Below are 22,862 nucleotides of genomic sequence, written 5' to 3' on the forward strand. Positions count from 1 at the left end.
TCAAGAGATTCGTTCGTCTAGGGAAATACCTACTGTTATTGAAGGATAGCTAGGAAAAAAATTCTGGTGCACGTGTTAATGAGTTCACTGGTGAACTACCCTCCTCTTGTAATCTTGAGGTCTCTTTTGAGGCTAATTCCAACTTCCAGCCATTGTCTCTTTTCTAGATCAGTGTGTACAAACCTGGAGAGCTGTGAAGGTTTTGTGCAGGGATGCTCATTACCTGTGGTCAGCTCATCTTAATTAGACCATGCTAAACTATTCCTGTGTATCAGTGACCTTCTTAGCAGTTTTCATTCCTTGGTGTCCAGAACCTGGATCACAAATCACAAAGATCAGAACCAGGTCTGTGTTGAAATAGATGAGAAACATACCTCTCCAGAGAGACTGTTTGTTTTGGTCGATGGAACTATAGCTATTGGATCATTCTTTATTCTGAAAATACTAGTTAAGAATCAGCTTTATCGAAGATCATCGCTGAGGAATTTAAATTAAATTGAGTGTCTAGAGGGATCCTTGGCCAGCTGAACCCTGGGTGCAAGTTACCTGGAGCTGCTCACACAAATGTTGAACAACAGAATGGGAACAGAATGTTGTCATGTGCCTCAATCTCTGCCTTAAAAGTACCCAGGATATTTTTGCTTTGGAGAGGAGCCCCCTTTCAGCTGGACATTTTTGCAGCTCTCTCCTTGCAGCAGTCTCTGTCGTTCTTGTTGTGGAGCCCAGGGCCTGAAGGAGGGCAATGGGAGGTATTCCTGTTCTCTGGCTATTCAGAATTCTCAGCATGCTTTAAACTATCGCTTTATCACCTTCCCCGCAGATAATTTCCTCTTTGGAGTCTTTATGTGTTCATAGCTTCTCTTTTTTCACCCTTCCTTGCCTTCTCAGCCAAGTCCTGTAAATGTAGGTCTCTCTCGGAATGGTGTTTTCTGCGTTTGGAATTAGTTTGTTTGGAGTTCCCATATGTTTGTCTCGATATTATTACTGTCCCATCCCTGACAGCTCTCTGGTGGCTGCTGCTGCGCTCCTCGTCAGGCTCTGTTCAGAGCTTGAAGGCAGTTCTGAGTTCACTGCCAATCTCATCCCTCCTCCACTTGCCTTTTTGTACCTCTGTGCTCTTGCAGAAGGATTTTTCTTCAACGGAATGTTGCTCTTGGCCACTTACACAGGGCTGTGGTCACACCATTTCTTTCATCTGTCCCTTTAGTTCTACTTTTCCCATTTCAGTGCCCGTTTTCTGTGATCCACAGACGTTTAACGTGCACTTTTTCTGTACCAGGTGCTTGTCTGCCCTGAGTCCAGGCAGTGGCTAGCTTTTTAGCAGCTGGAATAAGTACTTGGGTGTGAAATACTCATACATTCTTCTCTATAATTTCTGTTTTGTCTTTGCTGTTGCCTCTTGAGTGTGAGTCTGGCTCTGCAGTTAGTCCCAGTCTTGGAGCAAATTATCACCTTGGCTGTGGAGAAATCCTGAAGGACCAAGGCTGTTCCGGGGCTGGCCCTGAGAACCAGGTGTCTGGCTGGTCACTGGTATTGACACTGCTTGGAGGATGTTGTGCTTCAAGGTCTGAAATGCTGCTCCCTCTTGTGCTTCCAGAGAGATCCAAGCACACAACGGAACTGACTTCTCTGTTTCAGGATTTAGACTCACCCCTTAGTGCTGCCAAAAGGAAGAGGTCAGGCTTTTCTGTGTGGTCCTCAGTTGTTTCTGCTTGTCTGATCTCAAAGGGGGCAGATTTGAGCTCTCACATCTTGATGAGTCAGAAATAGAGGCAAATAGGCTCTCTATGATCAGGCAGGCTGAGCTGGCTTTAAGAAGGGTCAGGAAAACATGACCAGCATGGAGGGGAGGGTGTGAGAGCTGTTTTGGTTTAAGGTTTCTCTTAAAACCCTCGGCAAGAATATGTTTAATCCTTTCTTTCAACTCTGAAAGTCCCGGTGCTTTAGTTGTCTCTCAGCAGGAGGTCCTTGTGTGCTGTACCCCTGTGCTGGGTATTGCTTGGAACCTACTTGACCCTCTCTGTTGTAGCCAATTCCTGCTTCTGACACAAGGTGTCAGTGAAGGACTTAGAGCTGCTTTCCTCTGTTTCAGCGGTGTAAGCATAGATCTATTCTTGAGTGGAATCTGTCTTGGATAACCAAGTTTATGAAACACCCAGATTTCTGCTGTCAAAAGGATGGTGAGCCATCTCCGGCTCCAAAAAGCCACGGTAGCTTGTCAAAGGTCTGGTACCACCTCTGGAGAATAAGAAGCTGTTGATGCAGTTGGACAGTGGTGCTGCCTTTTAAGAAGCAGAGCTCAGTCTGAGACCGGAATGTAGGTTATCAGCAGGCCAATGTGATAAAGGCGATTGGTAAGGTGAAATCCAGCAGCAGGACATGTCACCTTCTAGCTGGGTAATGAGGGGAAGCAGCAGAGAGTTGGCTCAAATTTGTTAGTGTGGGCCATTGTTGGGAGAGACTTCCAGACACTGCATGTTTCCACCACCACCTCTCTGTGTGTGTTCCTGTTCTGTCTGTGCAGTTGGCTTGACTGGGGACATGCACACCATATGGAACCAGTGGTGTGCATGTGGAGGTATGGGATCTGTCTGGTCTTTGGCTTAAGCTGGGTGTGAAACTAGTCTTGTGCCCCCACAGGGGTCTGTCATGTTTTATTTGTGCATCTCAGCCTGCAGTTTAGCAGTCTGTTGTGAATTTGTCCTGTGAAAACTCTTAAGTTTTTGGTCTTCTGTCCCACTACAGCAGCTGGAGGGCACAGAGGTCTGCCTGGATGGTACCCTCACATGTGCTGAAGCTCTGTTTCTTGTCAAATGCATCTGTAGCAATACACAGTGAGCACTAAACTCTTGATAAAGGGCTGGATGATATGGAATCAACCAAGACTGGACAGGTTGGTTGGTTGGTTTTTGAGTCTTGAAGAGTATTTCCAGGGTTGCTCTGCATAGTCCTTGCTGCCCAGAAAGGAAGTGCTGCTTTCAGTCAGCTCAGGAGTGGATTGATAAAGGCTTGCTGTCCTAAATGCCTCTTCAGTGTAAAGACATCCACTTCTCCCCCACTCTGTCCTCTTCCCTCTTTCTCCATGCAGAGAAGAGGTGATTAAATATATTGGAGTGTACTGAGCCCATGGCTGATCCACTTTGGGTGAAGTCTGTCTGTCTTCCTGTTGTCTCACCACAGGACAGCTGGACACACTGGAGCAATGACCTGGATGAGCAGAGCTGTGGGCTCTTGCCTCCAACAAGTGGGTGTTGGGGAGTGTGTCCCGTGTGCATCGGGCTTCTGCTGAGTTCAGTGTGTGCTTTTGCTTTCATGGTCCCAAGGATCTTTTTTTCTCCCCTCTTTGCTTTCTGGTGTTACGTACTGAGTGCTCTCTGTATCTCCTTTCACTGAGAGAAGAGGGGAAGAGGCTGTGCTACCCTTCTCTCTTCCATTTTATCACTGTGGTGCTGGAATTCGGGCCCCAAAAGGCTGGAGCTGGCTTCTCTTTCAGCTTAACTGTGTGGGCAGTGTGTCCTCTCTTGTGTAGAGAAGTTGTATTGCTATCAGAGCTACAGACTACCTACAAGAGTGCTTTTGGCACCTTGGTCCATGGTGGAACTCATGGTATTCTCCTGGTTGTGGAGGGAACGGAATGGATCCTTTCCTATGCAGCTCCTTTGCTGTACAACCGAGCAAGGAGAAACCACTTGATGATCCTCAAGTGTGGTCGTGCTTTGATCCATCTTGAACTCTGAGAATGGTTCAGTCCAAACCCTGAACTTGATGGTGTGGAAGCCAAGCCATAATGTGGTAGGGACCTTTTGAAAGCATGAGGATGATGCTCTCTGTCTCCTGACATCTTGGAGCCCTTCGTGGAAAGCTGACCCTTGCTTGCTGGGACTGTGCAGGAGGACTGGCCCTGTCCCCAGGAGCTGTCCCCAGATGAGGCAGAGTGTATGGGAAGGGTGAGACCCGAGGAGGGTACAGACAATTCCTGTCCCATGAATGCTGGTGCTTGTGCCACAACAGAGCAGTAGTCAGAAGGCTGTCCTGCTGATCTTGGGGCTTTGTCCTGTGTCATCCAGTGTAACTGCTTGCTGGGGCTGGTTAATCAGCTGTCCTGTTAAAACAAGCTCAAGGAAATCACTATTTATTGGAAAAAAGATGGCACTTCCATGGCCTGCTAAATCATGGTGGCAAACAAACACTGTGGTCTCTGGCTTCCTGCAGGGTTCAACAGAGGCTCTTTGCTGTTTGTTCTGGCCTCCTTTACTGGGCAGAGACCTGCTTCATAGCTTCTCTGAGCTAAACTTCAAGCAGCAGCTGAGGTCAGTTTCTCAGCACTGGTGCAGCTTCAACCCTTGTTTGGGTCCTGCCCCTCATTAGAAGATGATGGTGTCTGGGTTTCCTGGCAGGTATTTCCACTTGGCAGCCTGTTGGTGCTTTCCTCTTGTTTTTCATCTGCTGTTGACTCCTGCAGTGTGAGACTGTTTTCTGCCTTGTTTCTCTTAGCTTCTGAATGATTTGTTGCCTCTCAAACAGCTGCACTAGGTGCTGAGACAATGTCCTGTTGGTGTATGTACTGGACCTCTCATGTTACAGCTGACTTAGCGTGGTCTGCTGGTAGAGAAGAGGAAAAAAGGGTATGTAGGGGTGAGGATGCAGGCAGATTAGGAGAGGTTACCTCGCCTTCTGGAAGGATCAGTAAAGAGCTGTCTTTTTGAAGGTCTCCAAAGGAAGCAAGACCTGACCATCCTGGGTTCAAAGCTTTGAGAGGGGTGAGTTTAACCCCAGGAAGGACTGGGCTAGAAACACAGGCTGCTGTTTGGTACAGAGGACATCTCAAATAAACGTGAAGAGCTAGAGGTGAACCACTGGTGAGGAAAAGGGCCAGAGGAGACATTACTCTGTGTCCAGCTTGATCCAGAGGAATTTGCTGCCTGACAGCAGGAGAGGTGACACGTCACTGTGGTGGTGTGCAGTCACAGAAGGGGTCTTAAATTCTAAGGGGAATCATGGGTCTCTGTGTGCTTCTTGGGTGAGATTTCAGAGGAGCAGCTTCAGGAGTGTCTACGGTGGCTATAAACAGACCAAACAGATGACAACAAACCGGTAATGGCTGCAGCCTTCTGAATGGAGATGTGGGCAATGTAGCTGATCTGCAGACTGCTGTGTAATTCCTCAGCTGCTTTACTGCCTCAGGCCTGGGAGATGCCAAACGGTATTTTAGTTTTTATACATGCAGAGATGGCCCTGGGTGCTTTGGAGTGAGATGTTGGGATTACAGGAGCTAATTGTGTGAAAACATCAGTTCAGCTTGGAAGTTGCAAAAGCTAATTCCATGCCTATGTGTGAGGAGACAAATCTGTCCTTGCCCGGAAGTGCTTGAGCCCTTAAACTTAATTCAAAGCTCTGCAATGCGGTTACAGGAGGATTCTGAGGAAGGAAGGGTGGAAGGATGAGCTGGTGAGGCCATGGGTCACTGTCTGAGTAGGGCTTAGGGGACAGGCTTTGACTGGCAGATGTCTGAAAGACTAAGTAATGGCTTGATTTCTTGTTATGACAAAGCAAACTTGCAGGAGAGGATAGTATTATTGCTGTGGATCTGAAGTCCCTCAAGAAAATGTCACTTGAAATGTTGAGGTGTGGTGTTGGCACAGTGGTGCGTTGAATTAAGTTTTGGTTGTGTTTGTGCCTCATGTACAGCCAGCTGCATCCAAACCAGAGGGCCTGATCCAAGAGCTGAAAGGAGGTGGCTGTAAGTACATGTCATGATAATCTTGAGCACTACCCTACTTGAATGCTTAGCAGCAAAGGCTGTCGTTCTGAGAAGCTGTCATGTTCTTGCACAAGGCAGCTTTCTGGGAACTGTGACCTGGCCATAATTTACCAGCTTTTGTGGGGGAGGAGGGAGAGCAAAAGCATTGTGGTAATTCAAGCCCTCCCTTGCCAAATGCTGGCTCAGTGTGCTTCTTAAAGTGCATGAACCGCTTGGAAAAATGCCGAAACAGGCAAACGTATCTCTCAAAAGCAATGGCTGGGTTGAAGCTGTGTGCTGCTGTTAGTCAGCATCTGGAGGAACTTGCCGGGAGTGGCTGGGCTGTAGGTGTAGATCTCTCCCTTTCAGCAGGCAGCTGGGGAAGAGGCACGACAGAAGACTCGCAGCCAGCATCTTGTCGACATGCAGCGTGTGGAATCTCTGGCAGCCGCCCCTGCCAAGGTGCTGCTGTTGCTCCCAGAGGCCAACTCCAGCTGTGTCTGAACTTGCGTTAGGAAATAGGAACTTCAGCGCTTGGAGAGCTTGAGGCTTGCTCGGCAGTGGGTCCACTTGGTAGTCACAGTGCTACTGGGACAGCTCTTCTGGCAGGGGATTTGTGAAACCACGGGATTAGTCCATCTTATTAAAAACTTGCAAACCCCCTTGGATAAGGCTCCATGACCGGCCCAGCAGCTGGAGGAGGACAGGCTCACATAAGGCGCTGGTGCACCCTGAGATGCGTTGAGTCAGGCTTTACAAATCCAGTCCAATTTTTGGAAAATATGTTCTGTTCTGTCTGCTTGGATTCTAAGAGATTCTAAAGAGTTTAGTTTCTGCAGTTTGTGGCTGGCCTTCCCCGTAAAAATCAATTCCAAGTGTTATATAAATGTGGCCCTTATTCCAGTTGCAACATAATGATGTGCTGGCTCTTGTGCTGTGGAGTGTGGGAGCAACCCCCTCATCGAGCAGGACAAAATGCTCTGGCCAACCAGCCCATGGGAGCTTGCTTGGAGCTGTTGAGGGAGAAGCTGTGAGACACAGCATGGAGTTCTTCGGTCTCTGGTCTGAACGTGATGCAGCTCTGACCTCCTGGCAGTGGATGGTACAGCAAAATCTACTTTTTTTGTTGCTGGGTCTCTAACATCAAGTAACCTGATAGTGAGGTCACTTCTCGCAGCCTCAAAAGTAAGACCAGAGTTGCAGGTCACCACACCAAAAGGAACTGATGGTGGAGTTGAGGAAACAAGCTGAAAGCTTTGGAAACTTCCCTCCTGAAGCAAGATATGGTAAGGTATGCACTAGCTGCTTCCTCTCCAAGGTCATGTATAGCTGCAAAATAACATCACATGCATTTTTGGGCAGCCTTAGTTTACATTAGAGCTCTGCATAATTATGGAGAACTGAAAGCGGGAGGTACATTAATGTATCTACTACAGTCCCCTCTGCCTTCCCTTGCAGCCTGACTTTATGGGTGCAATACTCTTACCAGGATCCTTTCTCTCATATTTGTTGAGAAACTGTTGAATTTCACTCCATGCTTTTTCTAGTGTTTGCTTAAATCAAACTGATTATGCCCTGATCTGACAGTGGAACTTAATTTCAACTCGGACTCAAAGCTCATCATCCAAAAGCTTTCAGAAAAGGGACTGAAACTCATTAAGATGTAATTCCGGTAGATTTCCTCTCTGTAACTATGTCTTAGCTGTCAAAAATCAAGTAATTGCAAAATAGATGGGTGAGAACTCTTCACATGCAGGGTGCTGCCCATGAGCTGGGTTTTTTGCAGGGTTTGGGAAGCATTACTGTCAATAAGAATCCTGTGCGGGCTGCATGGAGGCGAGGAGCATTCTGAGTTTCGGCATGATCCAGTGTTTAATGTTGTGACAAGGGTCATGTTGAAAACTCCATTGTCTTATCTGGACCATGTCTTCCCACCTCAAAAACATGGTAGAACAAACCACAGCTGTTCAGCTGCAGCATAGTCGGAGAAGCAGAGATCTAGGTTAAGTTTCTGCCTTGCTTCAGTCATGATGCACGTTGTTGGGCAAGTAGCTTTCTTCATTGCATCCAGAATTCCTTACTAAGAGTACCACTAAACTCTGGGTCCTTGCTCTGACCTCGGTGCTGTGGATGCTCGTGCCATAATGCTGAGGACTCGTACAGTTCAGGGGAAGTGAAAGGCCGCCTCAGTACTCCTGCTTCAAAGAAACCAGGGAGAAATGTCTTTTTGTTTTCTCTGGACAGTGTGTTCACATCTGGTTTGACTAAACTCTTCCAGCTACTCTCCTTTCCCCATAAAGGTCTTGAATCCCTGGGAGGGTGTTAGCTGAACTGACCCTCTGAGGCAAAGCTGGAGGAAGATGAACATTATGTACCAGAGCAACTAGTAGAGCTTTGAGGAGTAGGCTTATATGACGTTCCTCAGTTCTGGATTCAGTTTTTCCATAGAGACGTTTAAATGCTTTTGGCTCAAATAGGGCTTTTATCTTGACAGAGCTCAGCATGTTGTGGTTGCTTGTTGGCCAGGACTGCAGCTTGGTTGGGCACCTGACCTGCAGCAAGGGTAACAGAAGAAACGAAAGTTTCTTCTACTTGGAACTGGGAGAGGGAAAGGCTTCTGAGCATGGTCCTCCGTCCTGGGCAGTGGTTGCTTACCATACGAGATGGATTTAAATGGCCTTCCTCTTTACCAGCCCCTCCCTGCCTCTTGATGCCTGACTTCTCTTTATTAGTGCAATTATCTGGACTGACTTGATAATGTAATAACTAGCTGCTTTATAATGTCAAGGTTGCTGTTTGTGTCTCTGACTTTGAAAGTTTTTCAGATCCCTCTGCATCACTAGTATCTGAGGAAACGTGCTTGTGGGTGCAGATAGGTTCTTGGTCGTGATTGCTTCGAAGAAGCCTTCAACCAGGACTATTTAGGCTAGAAGAAGTGCTTAATAAGTGTGTGGTTTTGTTTTCTTGTGTGGGTTTTTGTGTGTGTGTTTGTTTTTGTTTTCTAGACTTCTAGCAAATGCTTCCTAGAAAATCAGTAGCTTTCCACCTTGATCAAGCATAGTGGACGGGAGGCACAGGTGTGTGCTTGGTTATACAGATAGTGTCACAGTTCACTCTTTAAGATGGGGCAACGCTGATATGTTGAAACACTGAGCTTTTGCTGCATTTGGATTGTCTGTGATAAAACCAAGCGCAAATGTTAAGTGGATGACTTACCGCATGGGTTTTGTCTAGGTGATCTTTCGGAGAACAGAATGCCTAGAGAAGTGCTGAGGAACAGCTTTCTTGGGTATGCTCAAAAAAATATCCCAACCTCAGCACAAACCCTGTAGAATGGAATTATTCTTTCTTTTTTCAGACTTGAAACTGCACCTCCAGAGCACAGATTATGGGAACTTCCTGGCTAATGAAGCCTCCCCACTCACCGTCTCTGTCATAGATGACAAGCTGAAGGAGAAGATGGTGGTGGAGTTTCGTCACATGAGGAACCATGCGTACGAGCCCCTAGCAAGTTTTCTGGACTTCATCACGTGAGTACCAGCTGTTCAAGAGCAGCATTTGAAATGCTGATGTTTTTCCAGACTTGAGGGCTCTCTGAGCAGCTTTTGACACTCAACCCTGGACCTGTGATGTTCTGTGCAGCTTCTTGAATGAAGCTGTTTTGGTTGTATACAGAGATCTCAAACCAGCAGCACAGTATCAATACCCTGTTTTCCCAAAAATAAGACAGCGTCTTATATTAACTTTTGCTCCAAAAGATTTTACTTTTTTACCTGCGTAGCTGCCTGGACACTACTTAAATTGTCTTTTTTAAATGAACTGTAACCAGGGCTTATTTTTGGAGTGGGACTTGTATTTCAAGCATCCTCAAAAATCCTGAAAAATCATGCTAGGGCTTATTTTCAGGGTAGGTCTTACTTTCAGGGAAACAGGGTAGGTTGTTAAAGGCTTCTGCTCCCAGGGTGTGTGTGCTTCCTTGCTGCATAGTTGCCTTCCACTGCAGAACTGTTTCAGTCTCTAATAGAGCTGTCACTTCCCCTTGTCCCTTGCATTAAATGTTCCTGGGATTTTCATAACGTGATCCTGCTGCAAAACATACACGTGCTATGCATGCACATGACAGCAGTTGCCTGACCCACTGAGATTGATCAGCCTTTGTCAGGGCTGCTGTGATCCTGCCATCCCACTCCAGGGGTTGTAGGCCTTCCTCCAACCCCAAAGCAGATTGGTTCAGGGAGTTAGACTGGACAAAATTGAACAACTTTTCTCTTTTGGGGTTAATCTTTGGCTGATTTATTTCTCAAGCAGCTCAGTGGGATCCAACAAACACCAGAACTAGGGCAAGGGAGGGCCGGGAATGTGCAGCAGGGAAGGACGGGGCTGCAGCAGCCTCAGCACATCTCTGTCAGTGCATGATAAGACATGGGGTGGATGCACTTCCACGGCAGGTTCAGCTGACATTGAAAGCTTGAAATAGCGCAGTGTTCTCACAAGTATCTTATCTTAGCGGTTTTGCACAACCCTCTGCTTCCCTGTGCTCTTGTTTTAATCAGTCATAAAATGAACTTCCTAGCCTTGGTGGGATGCCAGTTGTGCTAGTTTGCATCTGAAACGTGGAAGTAAAATTGTCTTTTTTCCTGTGTGTTCATGTAAGCTCTAGTTTGGCTTGCAAGCTGTATAGCCAGTGGCCTTCTCTAACCAGTAAGGAGATATGGATGGACAAAAGTGAATTTCTTGTTCAACAGAACATGACTTTAACTTGCATCTCTGAGAAGATGATCTACTGACATTGTGAAGCTTCCCATGCACATCCCAAATAGTTGGAGTGGAGAGCAGCTCTGTTCAGAGGCTGACAGCGAGTACTTGTGCCATTAGCCTTCATCTTACCCAGGCTTGTGTGTGGGCAGTGTCATTAGAGATGTTTGGCCAAAGGATGCTGGCAGTGCTGGGGATGGTGTTGTGCCTGTGCACACAAGAGGTTCTGCGTCATCCTGCTTGCCCTGGGTGACGCTGGGAAAAGCCTGTGCCACTTTGTCTTCCACTCTGGCTGGACATGATGGGGTGATTTATCTTTGCCTTTTCAACATTACTATTTCCCACTCCTTTATTTTAGGGTAGTTAATGAAACTTGAGGAGGAAATGGTAAAGACAGTTCAGGGCAAGTGAGGTACCAGATGGTCAGAAGAAGAAATTGTACTCGACCAAATGTGTCCATGTGCTAAAACTATACAGGCTGAACTGAAATAGAAAATGGTAGAAAGATATGGAAAGTTTTTGCAGGGCTGCCTCCTGCAGGAGGAAAGCTTAAGTTCACTGTGACTCTCTTGGGAGGCACATTGAATTGTAAACAGAGATTTTTCAAAATTGAGTGGAATTGCAGGAGGTGTGTCTGGCTTAAAATGGAAAGAAATGTTTTGTAGCATGTCCACTTCAGCTCTGAAATTCACTACTACCTTTGTGTAAGTACTTACATTTTTTGCCTTATTCTAAATGTTGGATAACCTTGCACAAGACAGGCCCATTGAGGCTGGATAAACACTTGGGTACCCTCTCACCAAGAGTGGCCAAGGTGTAGATGGCTGGTGCCAGGTGGTGGATCAAGCATTTGAAAAAGAGTGAGGTTTTCTTCTTCATGAATGTCCCGCTGGGCCTCTGGGCTGGTTTTGAGTTGATTGACAGGTGACTGTTGTGCTTGTTCTTGGAGGCTGCTCAGATCTTGACGCAGGGTACGTTGCTGAGAAGATGTGGGGAGCTGTCTGATCTCAGGAGAAGACATAGTCTTTGTCCCCTCTGACTGTTCCAGAGCCAACCTGCCTAAGCTGTGCCATTCATCCCCACATGGGACCATGCTATGTCATTTCTCTTGTCTTTTCTAAGTGGCCCATGAACTAGGTGAGGACACTGGAAGGAGAAGCAGCAATGGGGATGGTGCTGGGGCTCTGGAGCCCTGGGATGATGTCTGTGCTGGTGAGCTCTCCTTGCCCAGCTCCGAGGAGACGAGGCAGCACTGGCCATGACTTGCCGGAAGGTGGCACTCCCGTCCTATGGCTGCCTGTCCCCAGGTGTGTGTTGTCCCAAGAAAGGTCACCTGTGGGGGTGAGCAAGAGTTAACTTTTCTCCTGAGCTTAGGGGAAAGGACAGTGTTTAAAAGCACATGAAAAAGAAATATCTAAGAATGCAGCTAGGCAGCAACTCCAAAGCAAGGTCTTAATTCCCCACGTCTCTTGCTGCCACTGAGTTTGGTGGTATTGGGTTTTTTTTTGGTGTGGATTTCTTTTTTTTAAGTCCTGTTGTGCTCCTCTCCTGGCACCACACTGACTCTTTCCTGGCTCCGGTCCTCTCCAGGAACTCTTCTGTGGCAAGAATTGTGTTGTTAGTACCAAAATATTGAGGAAGTTGGCCGATTTCCCTTTTGTTTTTTTCAAGTGGTGGCTGTAGATGGCAGCCTCTGCCACTGTGTGTGGTGGCGAGGAAAAGCTCAACTTGTTGAGCCTGTGACAGTCTCTATAAAACACCTGCTAGCCCTGCATCTTGCTGGGAGATTGCTGGTACTTCCCTGTGTTTTTTAGCCGATCATAGTAGTTTCTGACCGATAGGCACAAATTGGCTGTTAAGATCTCTGCTCCAACACAAACAATTCACTGCTTGGCTGAGGGAATGCAGCGATGTTCTGTAGGGCAGCGACAAACAGGTATTAAGTGTACTTGAAACAGCAAAACCCACTTCCTGAATTCAACAAGCACATATTGACTTGTGGGATGGAAGTGAGTTTTGGGTTTTTCTCAGTGATGTGCTGCCCTGCCTTTCTGTAAAGGCTTTGTTCTTTCTGTTAGCTGACGCGGTGCCATGTCCTGTTTCTCCTTCCTTCCAGTGTTGCTGTATATGGTTTAGATAGGCTCATTTATTGTGGTGTTGCTCCTGACTCTAGCCTGCTGTAGTCTGATCAGATTTTCAGTTTTAGTGTTTTTTCAGGGGGGTTGGAAAGGTGTTTCTGTGTTGTGTGGGTTTCTTGGTTTTGTGTTTTCCCTTGCTTCAGCACAGTCTCTTCCCTGCTCTGGGAAGTCTGGTTTCACAGCAGCCTGACGTGAGGGCTCTGTCAGCTGTTGTGCCCCCTGAGCCCTTGCAACAAGCTGGTGGGCAGAGAAGGGTTCAAGCTTGTGCTCAGGTGCGGGAGCTGCTGGTACCTGCAGAAACCGAGGTCACTGTGGGAGTGAGGTCTGAGGGGCATCTGGGTCTAAATATGTTTTCCGAACCTGCGATCAAGCCCATCCTCAGAGGACAGACTAGGTCACCTTTTGTCTTTACCTTACCCGTCTGCTAGGCTGGGAGCGGGTTCTTTGTTGCCCTGAGGATGCAGCTGGGAACTTGGCTTTCAGTATGTTTTTGTGGTCACAAGACATGTTTTTGATGAGACTGCATGTACCTTTTCCCCTTGCACATGATTTTTCTTAGCTGGCACTTCCCTCTATTACCTTCTCCCTGACCCAGTCCTGTTCAACCTCTCCCCTGCACTGGATAGATCTAGTTTCTGCTGCACAACTTTTGAGTTCAAACTTCATCTTGCAGCAGTGATTTTCCTGGAGCCAAGTTGTTTCAATTGCTACTTGAGCTGAAGAGCAACAATCCTCTTCTCTGGAGTAGGAAGTTGCCTGTCTTTATTCTAAATATACTGGAGTGTGCATCCTGGCATAACTGCAGAGGTTACAAAATAGTCTACATGCTTTTGAAGTCTTTTCTAGTGGAAGAAAAAACTCCAAAGGCTATATGTTACAGACACTTGCGTTTACTTAGGCAAATCCAACATTATGAAGGGTCTTTCCTAATGCTGCTTTAGTTAAAAGTACGTTATACTCTCTTTGATCAGTTGTTGACTCCTTGGCAGCGATGGGACTGGGAAGCAAAAATTACCATAGCAGCTGGGGATCCTGCAATAAAAGGTTTATGAGCCTTTTCTGGCAGAGACAGTTTTGGCGGAGAAGCACAGGTTTCTGACAAACAGCTTCCCTGTTTGCAGGGAGTGCAAAGTTGAACTGATAAGCCAAGTTCTTGGAGGGATTATGCAATACTCAAAATAAGAGGGCATGTAACTAATGGTCTGGAAGTGATGACAGACTTGTGTCCTCTGGATGGTGGCGTCGGAACTGCACCTGTTCTCCTGTGTACCCAAAGGATACAGATCTCAGTGGAGTTTCCCAGAACCAGTGTCTGTGCAAATAGGTGGGGTTTGCATGCCTCAGTGGTGGCCATGGAAGTCATCTTTCAAAACGGTGTGATTTGGGCTGTCCTCATTGGAAATGGACTCTTTCAAAGGCAAATTTCACTGTATATTATGTCGAGGACATGCTGCTTCTTCCGCAAACCTCTAGTGCCTGGAGAATGCTTCATTTGGTCAGTGGATTTGAACTGGAACAGGATGTCCCTCTTCCCACTGACCAGTGCTGTTCTTCACTTGGAAGGTATTAGCGTGGTCCCTAGAAAGCACAGTAACGATGTGAAAAGCTAGCAAAATGTTCTTGGTGGCAGTAAAGATGCAACAAAATGCTACTGATGAGCTGCAGCTGTAGGCCCATGTTTCACTAAGAGAAATCTTTAATGAAACTCTGCAGGCCCCAAAAGGGGCTCTGGCATGCAAACTGTGGGTGATCAGGTGAGAACACATTGCCCCTGGATAACATCCCTATCCAAGCTGATGCTGTTTCATCCAGAGGCAGTGTGTGGACTTAGCTGTCTTCTTGGATTTTGTTTAAAGCTGAATCCCTCTGGTGGTGCTGCAGCTCTCAGGAGCAGTCCTTCTGCTTCCCTCGTGTTCTTTCTCACAATCTTCCCCTTCACAGACTGAACAGTGTGTCTGTTAGAGTCATAAAACAGGGAGGGAAGGAGTATGTTAAGAGGTTATCAGTGCTTCTCTGATCAGTTTATGTGTGGTTGCAGCTTTTCCGGAGGTAACCGTGTGCAGTGCCTTCAGTTGGATGAACGTTCACTGGACACTTGTGTCCCCATGTAACATGCTTCACTCCTTGAATGAAACCGTTCTCAAGGTTTTCTGGTGCTGGACCTTAGCAGCCTTCATTTTCCTTTTACCTTTCAGTCTGTTTGCCTCACCCAGTGCTCTAGGCTGGCAGGTTCAGCCCAGAGAAGGCCTGGAGGCCAAGTGTCCTGCTTCTGAAGACTTTTTGAGGGCATCTGGGATCCTAGTCCCCTTTTCCAGATTCTGTGTGGTAGTTTGAAGTCCAGTAAATAATTCTATAGAACTTTGCATAAATACTGCAAAGTACTTCAGTATTTACAGGCCAAACAAATTCTTGTGTCTACCCCACATGGTTTACTGCACATCATGTTGGGATGATGATTTTTCTTGCCTTCTGCTGGCAGCAGGTCTGTATGCACAGTGATGTTTTGCATGTTATCTCAGCCCAGACCACACATTCACTGAGAACTGAGGAAGAGTGTTTAGGCCATAAAACTCAAAGCTTTCTTAGCTTTCAGCAGTTTTGGGGCCAATGTGAGTTTGCACAGTGCAGTGTTTTTTCTTCTTTTATATCCTTGGAATGTTTGGGGTTTTTAGTGTTTTACATGTAAAGAAGGTAAGAAAACAGTATATGGAAGTTTGAGGTTGCAGCTGGTGTATGTAAAAGCAGCATGATTAGATGTTTCCGGTCAATATTTAAAATGTAATTAGTGCTGAAGTCTGTTCAGCACGGCACAGAGTGTCAGGACTGGGCCTTGCATACCAGACTAGTGTTTCTCAAGCTTTGAGGTCAATCTTTGAGGCATCAGATTTAAGCAACCAGAGACTCTTGCATGATACTGCAAGGTGTTAAGAACATTCCCTTGGTGTTTCAAGGGGTTTGTTTACATCTGGAACACAGTGTCATATTCATAAAGCCTCAAAATGAAAAGTACTTCATCTAGCTTTTTTTCTCATTAGCCTTTAACACAGCTGACACTGTATGACTGCTTATATATTACAGGATGATACCACTGGAAAACTGAGGTCAGTGTCCCAGGAGACCTAGGCTCACTAGAAGATGGTAAAAATCATGTGGACATGCAGCTAAATATAGATTAATGCTGAGAACATGCCTGGATTTGAAAGGCTGCCACAGCCTCTGTCGTACCGTGAAGTTGTAACTCTTTGCTGTGAAATGGTCTTGTTGATCTAAGTTTAGCAGGGCACCCACTTATTGGCTGGGGTGCCTTTGGTTTGTGGTGGCAACCATTAAATTCTCAGCTTTTTCTTTGGCAGGTTCACGAACCTACCACTTAGGTGTGGTTTTTCTTGGTGTGACTCTAGGAAAGAGTGTGCAAAGACAGGAAGAGATCAGCACGCTTTGAGCAGAGGCCATCACATGCTGCATCTGCTCTTGCTCTTCCCTGGACTGCCAGAGCTTCAGCTGCAGACAAGGGTTGAAACTGCTCCTGGCCAGGAGCTGTTGGTCTGACTTGTTCTAGTCTGAGCTGAAAAACTCATCTGAGGATTTGACTCAGTTCATCTACTATTACTTGAACAAGCCTCAGTGAGGCACTGAGATCTTCTGGGTGTGCAACATCCCTCTGCTTTCTGGTTCAGGACAGCTGTACAGTTATTTACTAATTATCGTAAAACAACACTCCAGATACAAGCATCTCAGCTGTTGGTGCTAATCTTAGTGTTGACTGCTGCTCTTTTGGGCTTTGAAGTCTGCACATTGCTTTCCGCCATGACTGCTTACATTCAGAGCTTCAGTGAGGTGTGAGAAGTGGCTCTGCATACCAGCACCTTTGCTCAGGTCTCGAACCCAGTGGGATGTAGAGATGGGACTGTGTACTTATGCACAGCTCCAAGGAAGCAGCGGTTCAACCAGCCACAAACTTTTTCCTTAGGTTACTTCCCTGCCAGCTCCTGAATACGTGAGCTGGATGGGCTGCAAGAAAGAAGCACTAGATGCTGAAGTGACTATAGTCAAAACTTCATCGTAATTTAAAGCTGTCTCTAGAATTCATATTGAGTTCAGAGCACTGCTCTAATCCTGCTGGAGATTTCCCTTTTTCATCCCAAAATAAACAAATGCTTCTACAGTAATCTGAGTAACCCCAATGCAATCACATAGTGACTTCTGCCTTGCTAGCATTAGTCTGCATTAAAAGTCTAATGCTGGTTTTGGAAAGCATTAAAGTTGCCTGAGCAATGCAATACCTTAACCCACCCTGGCAAAACCCCCGAGCTGCAGCCTGGTTCTTCCCTGCCGTGCACTTCTGCATCAGCCTGCTGTGCTCTGCCACTGCCACTGAGGGCTGTCCCTGTGACCCCTTGCAGGGCAGAGCAGCTGTGAAGTTACAGTTTGGCAAGGTTTTCAGAGAATCCCTGAGAAACACAGGTCATGCAATGTTCCGTCATTAGTCATGCTTTGTGACCGCTTGCAGTATTGTTTACGGTTTCTTTAGTATCCTGGAGCAGAAAGCAATAAAAAAGCCAACATATCTGCTATATGACAATGACTCTTTATGATTAGATTAGATTAGCAAGTGGGGGATGGAGAAGCCCTAACTGTCTTGGGGTCGCTGCCTTGCAGGGCTATGCCCGAGTGCCTTCAGGTCAAGTTGTAAATGCCTCATGTGGTGAGCTTTCATGCATTTTAACTGCTCCTCTGCTAAAAAAAAACCTTTTCCGATATTCAGCAAGCCATTGCAATCTTTCTTGCATGTCTCATTTATCTGTGACTGCACTTAAGTAACTACAAAAGGAGGAAGGCATTCTTGTCAAAGTGTCTGTACGTGGCTTTTGCATGTATGCTCTCCTTGATTCTGCTGGATACCAATCCATGGTTGACTATCCCAGAACTTCACTTCTGGGGTCTGGTTCTCCTCTGTTTTCTCTGAGAGGTCTCTGCTGTGCCTGCTTCAGACTGTACCTCCCAAAAGCAGCAGTGAGAATGATCTCTCTGACCTGTTGCTGCTGGAAAGAATGTTTCCCCCCACACACACACCTTTTGGCGTATCCTAGCCTGGCTTTGTTCTTTTTATGTGTTGCCCAGTGCATATTGTGCTGAAGTGGGTGTTGAAGGAGTGAAGATCCTGGTCCTGGTTGTCTCAGACTTCAGAAAGCTGTAAGCCAACATCTGTCCCCTGCTGTGGATGATATTTCTATGCTTGCTGACTCTTTAATAAGAAATTCTACTCTTCTGTGAGACATTACTGATACTTCTTGGTATCGACTGAAATTGTATTTCTGTGAATGTGAATTTCTGGAATACACCACACTTCGGTTCAGCAGGTGATAGGAAGAGTGAGGCAGGGCATAACTGTGTATGTGAGACTCGGGCTGAACATCCACACTTTTTGTGTCCATCTCCCTGTGTGGACAGACAGCAGCTCAATGCAGGAATGTGAAATACATTCTTGCTTGAGAGAGTTTTGCTCTGGTCTTTGTGGAGGTGAGGTTGGGAGCTTGAGATCAGGTGCCATTTCACCACGTAATTAAAGCCCTACCACCTCATGTCACTGGCTGTAGTTAATGCAAAGCACTCCATGTAGTGCTTTCTCCTCTGAACTCCTCCTGAGTGCTCCCAGCGAGCTGGTGCAGAGGTTCATCCTCACCAGGGAGCTTCGTGATCCCTCTACCTGTCTCCAGTCTTCCACCAGACCATCCTACATCCTAATCTCTTTTCTGTGCCAAGGAGGCTCCAAGTAAGACTTAGTGGTGTTGCAAGTGGCCAACTATTCCTGTTTTCCAACATGTTCCGTAGTCTGGTCCTCTTGTTAGCTGCACTGAGGGCTCATGAAGGTTAAAATGCTCTTGGAATGGTCTGAACATGCATTAACCATGAAAGCTGTAGTATTTGAAGCAGGTCAGAACCTAATAGGAGGTGAGGAAGATGATGACAAAAGCTATTCTATTAAACAAGTAGTTGGGAGTTTCTAGGAAAACTGCTGCCATTGTAATAAATGGAATTTTTGGGGCCTGGGAAGAAATGCCAGTGTATCCAGGACCTCTGCTATGGTCTTACTACAGCTGTGCTAATGGAGGCAGATGTGTTCTTGCTGGGACCTGGCACAGGAAGGCAAGTGTTACCCCTTCCACAGATGAGAAACTTTTCCAGCTGCCCTGGCACTAGAAGACTTTCCTTGTAGTCGTGATAGACTGAGCTGTGGCTGGTTTTACTGTGATGAAGCAGGGACTGAGTGTAAGTGTGCTCTGGGCTTGCTTGAAGGAAATGGAAGCTCTCAGGAAGGATTAGGGACTAATGCTGGTGTCTGCCTGGCCTTGGCAGGCACAAGAAGACCTTTGTCCTGCTGCAGCTCTCTTGTTATCGTAAAGGTTTGAAATGCTGTCATAGTGGAAATGTGAATGAGAAATTTCCCTTCTGTCTTGTGCATGGTAACTCCTCCTCCTGCAGGGATGAATCCTTCTCTGACAGCAAAATTTAAGTAGTGTTGATAGGTAAAATACTCTTTCAAAAGATAAGTAAAATATTCTTTTGAAAAGGCCCCCTTAGAGGCCTTGGCATTTGATCTGTAGGCTCTGCATTTCCCCAGACTTCCCTGAAGGATGAGGAAGCAAGGAAGTTAAGGGGTATAAATGAAATGGGGAGAGCCATGCTCTGCCCTCTGGCAGTGGAAGCCAGCTGGCTTGTCTTTCCTCAGACCATTGGTTTGAAAGCAGGGGCTTCTCACAAGAAGGCTGGACTTGGGCTGCTCTCCCCAAACCTGGCTGTGTCTTTCACACTGAGCTGATCAGGGTGTGCATGGATGAGCTCAGTGTGACTCCAGCAAGCCAGGAGCTAAGCTACTCTGAAGACCTGCGAACAGAAAGGGCTCCAGGCACTTTCCCTCATTTCCTTTAGTGTGGTTGACTTTGGCTAGACTCCTTCCAGGTTGCAAATACCTTGCAGAGAGCAAGATCTGTGGCAAGCTGGGACTAGGAAAGAGATATGCTGTGTGCAATAACTGTACTTCCTTGCCTTTTCTTTCACTGTAGACTAGGTTGAAGAATCAAATTTGGTCTGTTGTTGACTTAGTTTGGTGAGAGTGGTCCTACATGTGGTCTTTCCTGAAAGCTTGTGTGTTGCACTAAGCAAACTTCTGAGTTTGAGGGCAGGTGGTGGAGATGGGCAGTGATCCGCTGTATCCTGGGTCTGACACACCTCATGGAAATGCATCTGTGTGAGGGTGCAGATGCTTGTATTTACCAGGAACCAGGTGCTTACTGCAAGGGACTTACCCTCCGTTCTCATAAACAGGCTCTTCTTGCTGTCCTGGAGATTGCAATCATCTCCATGGTGAGAGTTGCACAAATAGGAGGGAGGATAATGATCTTGTGGATTAAAGGGCAAAAGGAGGTTTCCTAGTACATAAAGCTTGTGCTGATTGCTGTGGTTCTAGATTGAAGGTCCCTGGAAAGGTAGGCTGCAAACACAGAAAGGCTCTCTGCAAAAATAGCGGGGCCTGGAGATGCCTTTACCCAGCCCTCCAGTGTGGAGGAAAAAGCAGCACCTGTTTGAGGAACTAAGGTGTGGATTTGTTCATGGATGTGCCCTTTGAGCGTATTTGAGAGATGGTAAGCCCATGTAGTAGAAACTACCAAAATCTGCCTTTAGCTGGTTCTGCTTAGCTGCCTTTGATGTGGTTCAAAGAGAAACAGAGTTGCACTATGTCCTCCTGGTTAGCTCAGAAATATAAAGACCAGCATCATCCCAATGCCTGTCTGACAAACGTGCAGGGTGTCGCTGTCCCTGCCTCTGCTCCAGTCCTGGTGTGCTGACCTGAACTTCCCTCTCTTCAGTACTCAGGTACATATGCGAAGCCTGAACTCAGAGCTCCGGCTCCAGATGTGCGTGGCGCCTTCTGCCATTCTAGTTCAGGCCTGATCTTGTTTGTTTTGGAGCAACTACTGCCAAGAAGCTTCTTCAGGTCTTTTCTATCATCTGACTCTTTAGAGTTAGAGCTCTAGCAGGGAGAACAAGGGATTGTAAAATCCCAATTATCTTGTTCTTCCAGCATCTGTGTCTCTTCCCTGTGCTGCTGAGGGACATTTGCAACGGCATCTTTTGCTGACTGAAAAAACCTCATATCGCTTGATGTTTTTCAGGTTCTTGGCTTGGTTGGCTTGTGACTCAGCTCGTGGTGAAGGTACCTAAAGCAGCACTCCTGTTCTTGCCGGGGACACTTCCTCTCAGCTCCTTGTGTTTAGATGATGCTTTGGTCCCTTGCTTGGACCTTCTACTTGAAGGAGGCCACCAACCTTTCCTGTATTCCCAGTCTTCAGGCTAGCTGTGTCTCCCTTCTCTGGCTGGACTGGGAGGACTGGGAAGTGATCCTCCCCCTGTACGCAGCACTGGTGAGACCTCACCTGCAGCACTGTGCCCAGCTGTGGGCTCCTCAGTGCAAGAGACAAGGATATATGGGAGAGAAGGGCCATGACGGGCCTGTGCTCATGGAACTTGTGCTGAGTGCCATGGTTCCAGACTGAATGTCCTGCGGTGCCAAAGACTAAATCTGCTAATCCTGTAAAATGTAAGTGGAGAACTTGGTTAGGGACATCATAACATGGGCTAATGCAAAAGAGTGTGTAGCTTTTGATGGCAGAGGTGTGGAAAAGCTCATGTGTAGTTTTGTGAGGGTGTGAATGAAGATCATGCCAGAGCTGTCAACCCTGATGTTTTTGGAAGGGAGTGGGACTGCAGAAATGTGACCCTTTCTCTGTAGTCTTGACAAGATGGAGCAGTGCTGCTGGCAACAAAGCTGAGCTCGAGTCAGGCCATCTGCAGATGCCCCTTTGCAGATGTCCTGCCATGCAGACTTTTGCATATGCTCTCTACAGAGCATGGCAGTGCGAGGAGAGCAGTGGGAATACTAGAAGGACAAATATTCCTAGCTACCTCATGAGAGGGTGTGGGAAAGCTGGAACCAGGCTCCTCTTGGAGGTGCGTGGGATTTGGCTGAGAGACTGATTAGGTTTTAAGAAAAGGCTTTTTGTTGTTAGTGTGGTCAGACACTGAAGCAGAGCCCCAGGGAGGCTGAGAGATACGCATCCTTGCAAATAATTCAAAGTTCAACTGGACAAAGCCTTGAGCTGGCTGTGCTTGGAGCAGGACATTGGGCTGGAGACCTCCAGAAGTCCTTTCCAATCTAATACTCTTCAGTGGTGAGGAGGAGATGTCCACGTGGTGTCATTGAGCCATAGCGTAAATCACAGCTGGGACTATGCTTGACTCCCTTTTCCTTGGCTGGCATGATAAGGAGACATTAAGGAAGCGGCTTTACTAGTTCTTTGTATGAAAGGCATGTCTTTTTGGAGATGTTCACAGGGACTGAAGATGTGTGCTCATCTGGTGCCAGCTGCTATTTTTTGTATTATTTGTGTTGTGACAGGCTTCCTCTTGTATCCCTCCAGGTACAGCTACATGATTGACAATGTCATTCTGCTGATCACTGGCACCCTGCACCAGCGTTCCATCTCCGAACTGGTGCCCAAATGTCATCCTCTGGGAAGTTTTGAGCAGATGGAAGCCGTGAACATCGCTCAGACGCCTGCAGAGCTCTACAATGCAATCCTGGTGGACACTCCTCTGGGTGAGTGGAGCCGTTCAGAATACCTCTCAGCTGTGTGTGGAGCAGATATCCCCAGTTTAACTAGGTCCGACTAAGTCTAAGTTGTGATCCAGGAAGCCAAAGTGAGGGGCTTGGGTTCAGGTTTATGCCTGTCCTTTGCCAGTTTTTCCTCTGGAGGACCAGCTGGCTTTCCGTATGCTTCAACAAATGTCCAAACCAGGACGCTGGTACTGCAGGGAATTTGTTTTGTGTGAGCCAGGCCTTGAGCTGTCAGGTCAGTCTAGGTGTCGTTAGATCTGCTCTGCTAGATATGTCTGTTTACCAGCTCTTCTGGGAATTATGACCTGAAACTAGGGAGGAAGGGAAAAGTTTGAGAGGTCTTAGACAATATGGTCTTTTTAATTATTGTCACGGGACATATGGCACGTGTGCTTTCTTAATGAAGGGGTATCAGGTCCTCTGCTGGAATGAGTCGCTGAATTTCCAGCACTTGTAGTTGGGCCATTGAGCGATTTCTCATAGGCAACTTTTTTTAGATAATTATAGAGAACTGCACATGCCGAGTCTTGTTCTGAGACTGATAAAATTAGCT

At 46.8% G+C, this 22,862-nt stretch overlaps 1 protein-coding gene across 1 annotated transcript in view; it reads left to right on the forward strand.

Moving 5' to 3' along the window:
• The window catches only part of ATP6V0D1 (ATPase H+ transporting V0 subunit d1), a 32,658-nt gene that overhangs the window by 659 nt on the left and 9,137 nt on the right, over window positions 1-22,862 (forward strand). The window contains exons 2-3 of the mRNA XM_082062511.1: window positions 9,099-9,270; window positions 22,113-22,291. Coding sequence (XP_081918637.1) covers window positions 9,099-9,270; window positions 22,113-22,291 — 351 coding nt within the window. The remainder of the gene's footprint in view (window positions 1-9,098; window positions 9,271-22,112; window positions 22,292-22,862) is intronic.

Source organism: Streptopelia decaocto (genome assembly GCF_964273445.1).
Source record: "Streptopelia decaocto genome assembly, chromosome: 11".
In the NCBI taxonomy this organism is placed as follows: domain Eukaryota; kingdom Metazoa; phylum Chordata; class Aves; order Columbiformes; family Columbidae; genus Streptopelia; species Streptopelia decaocto.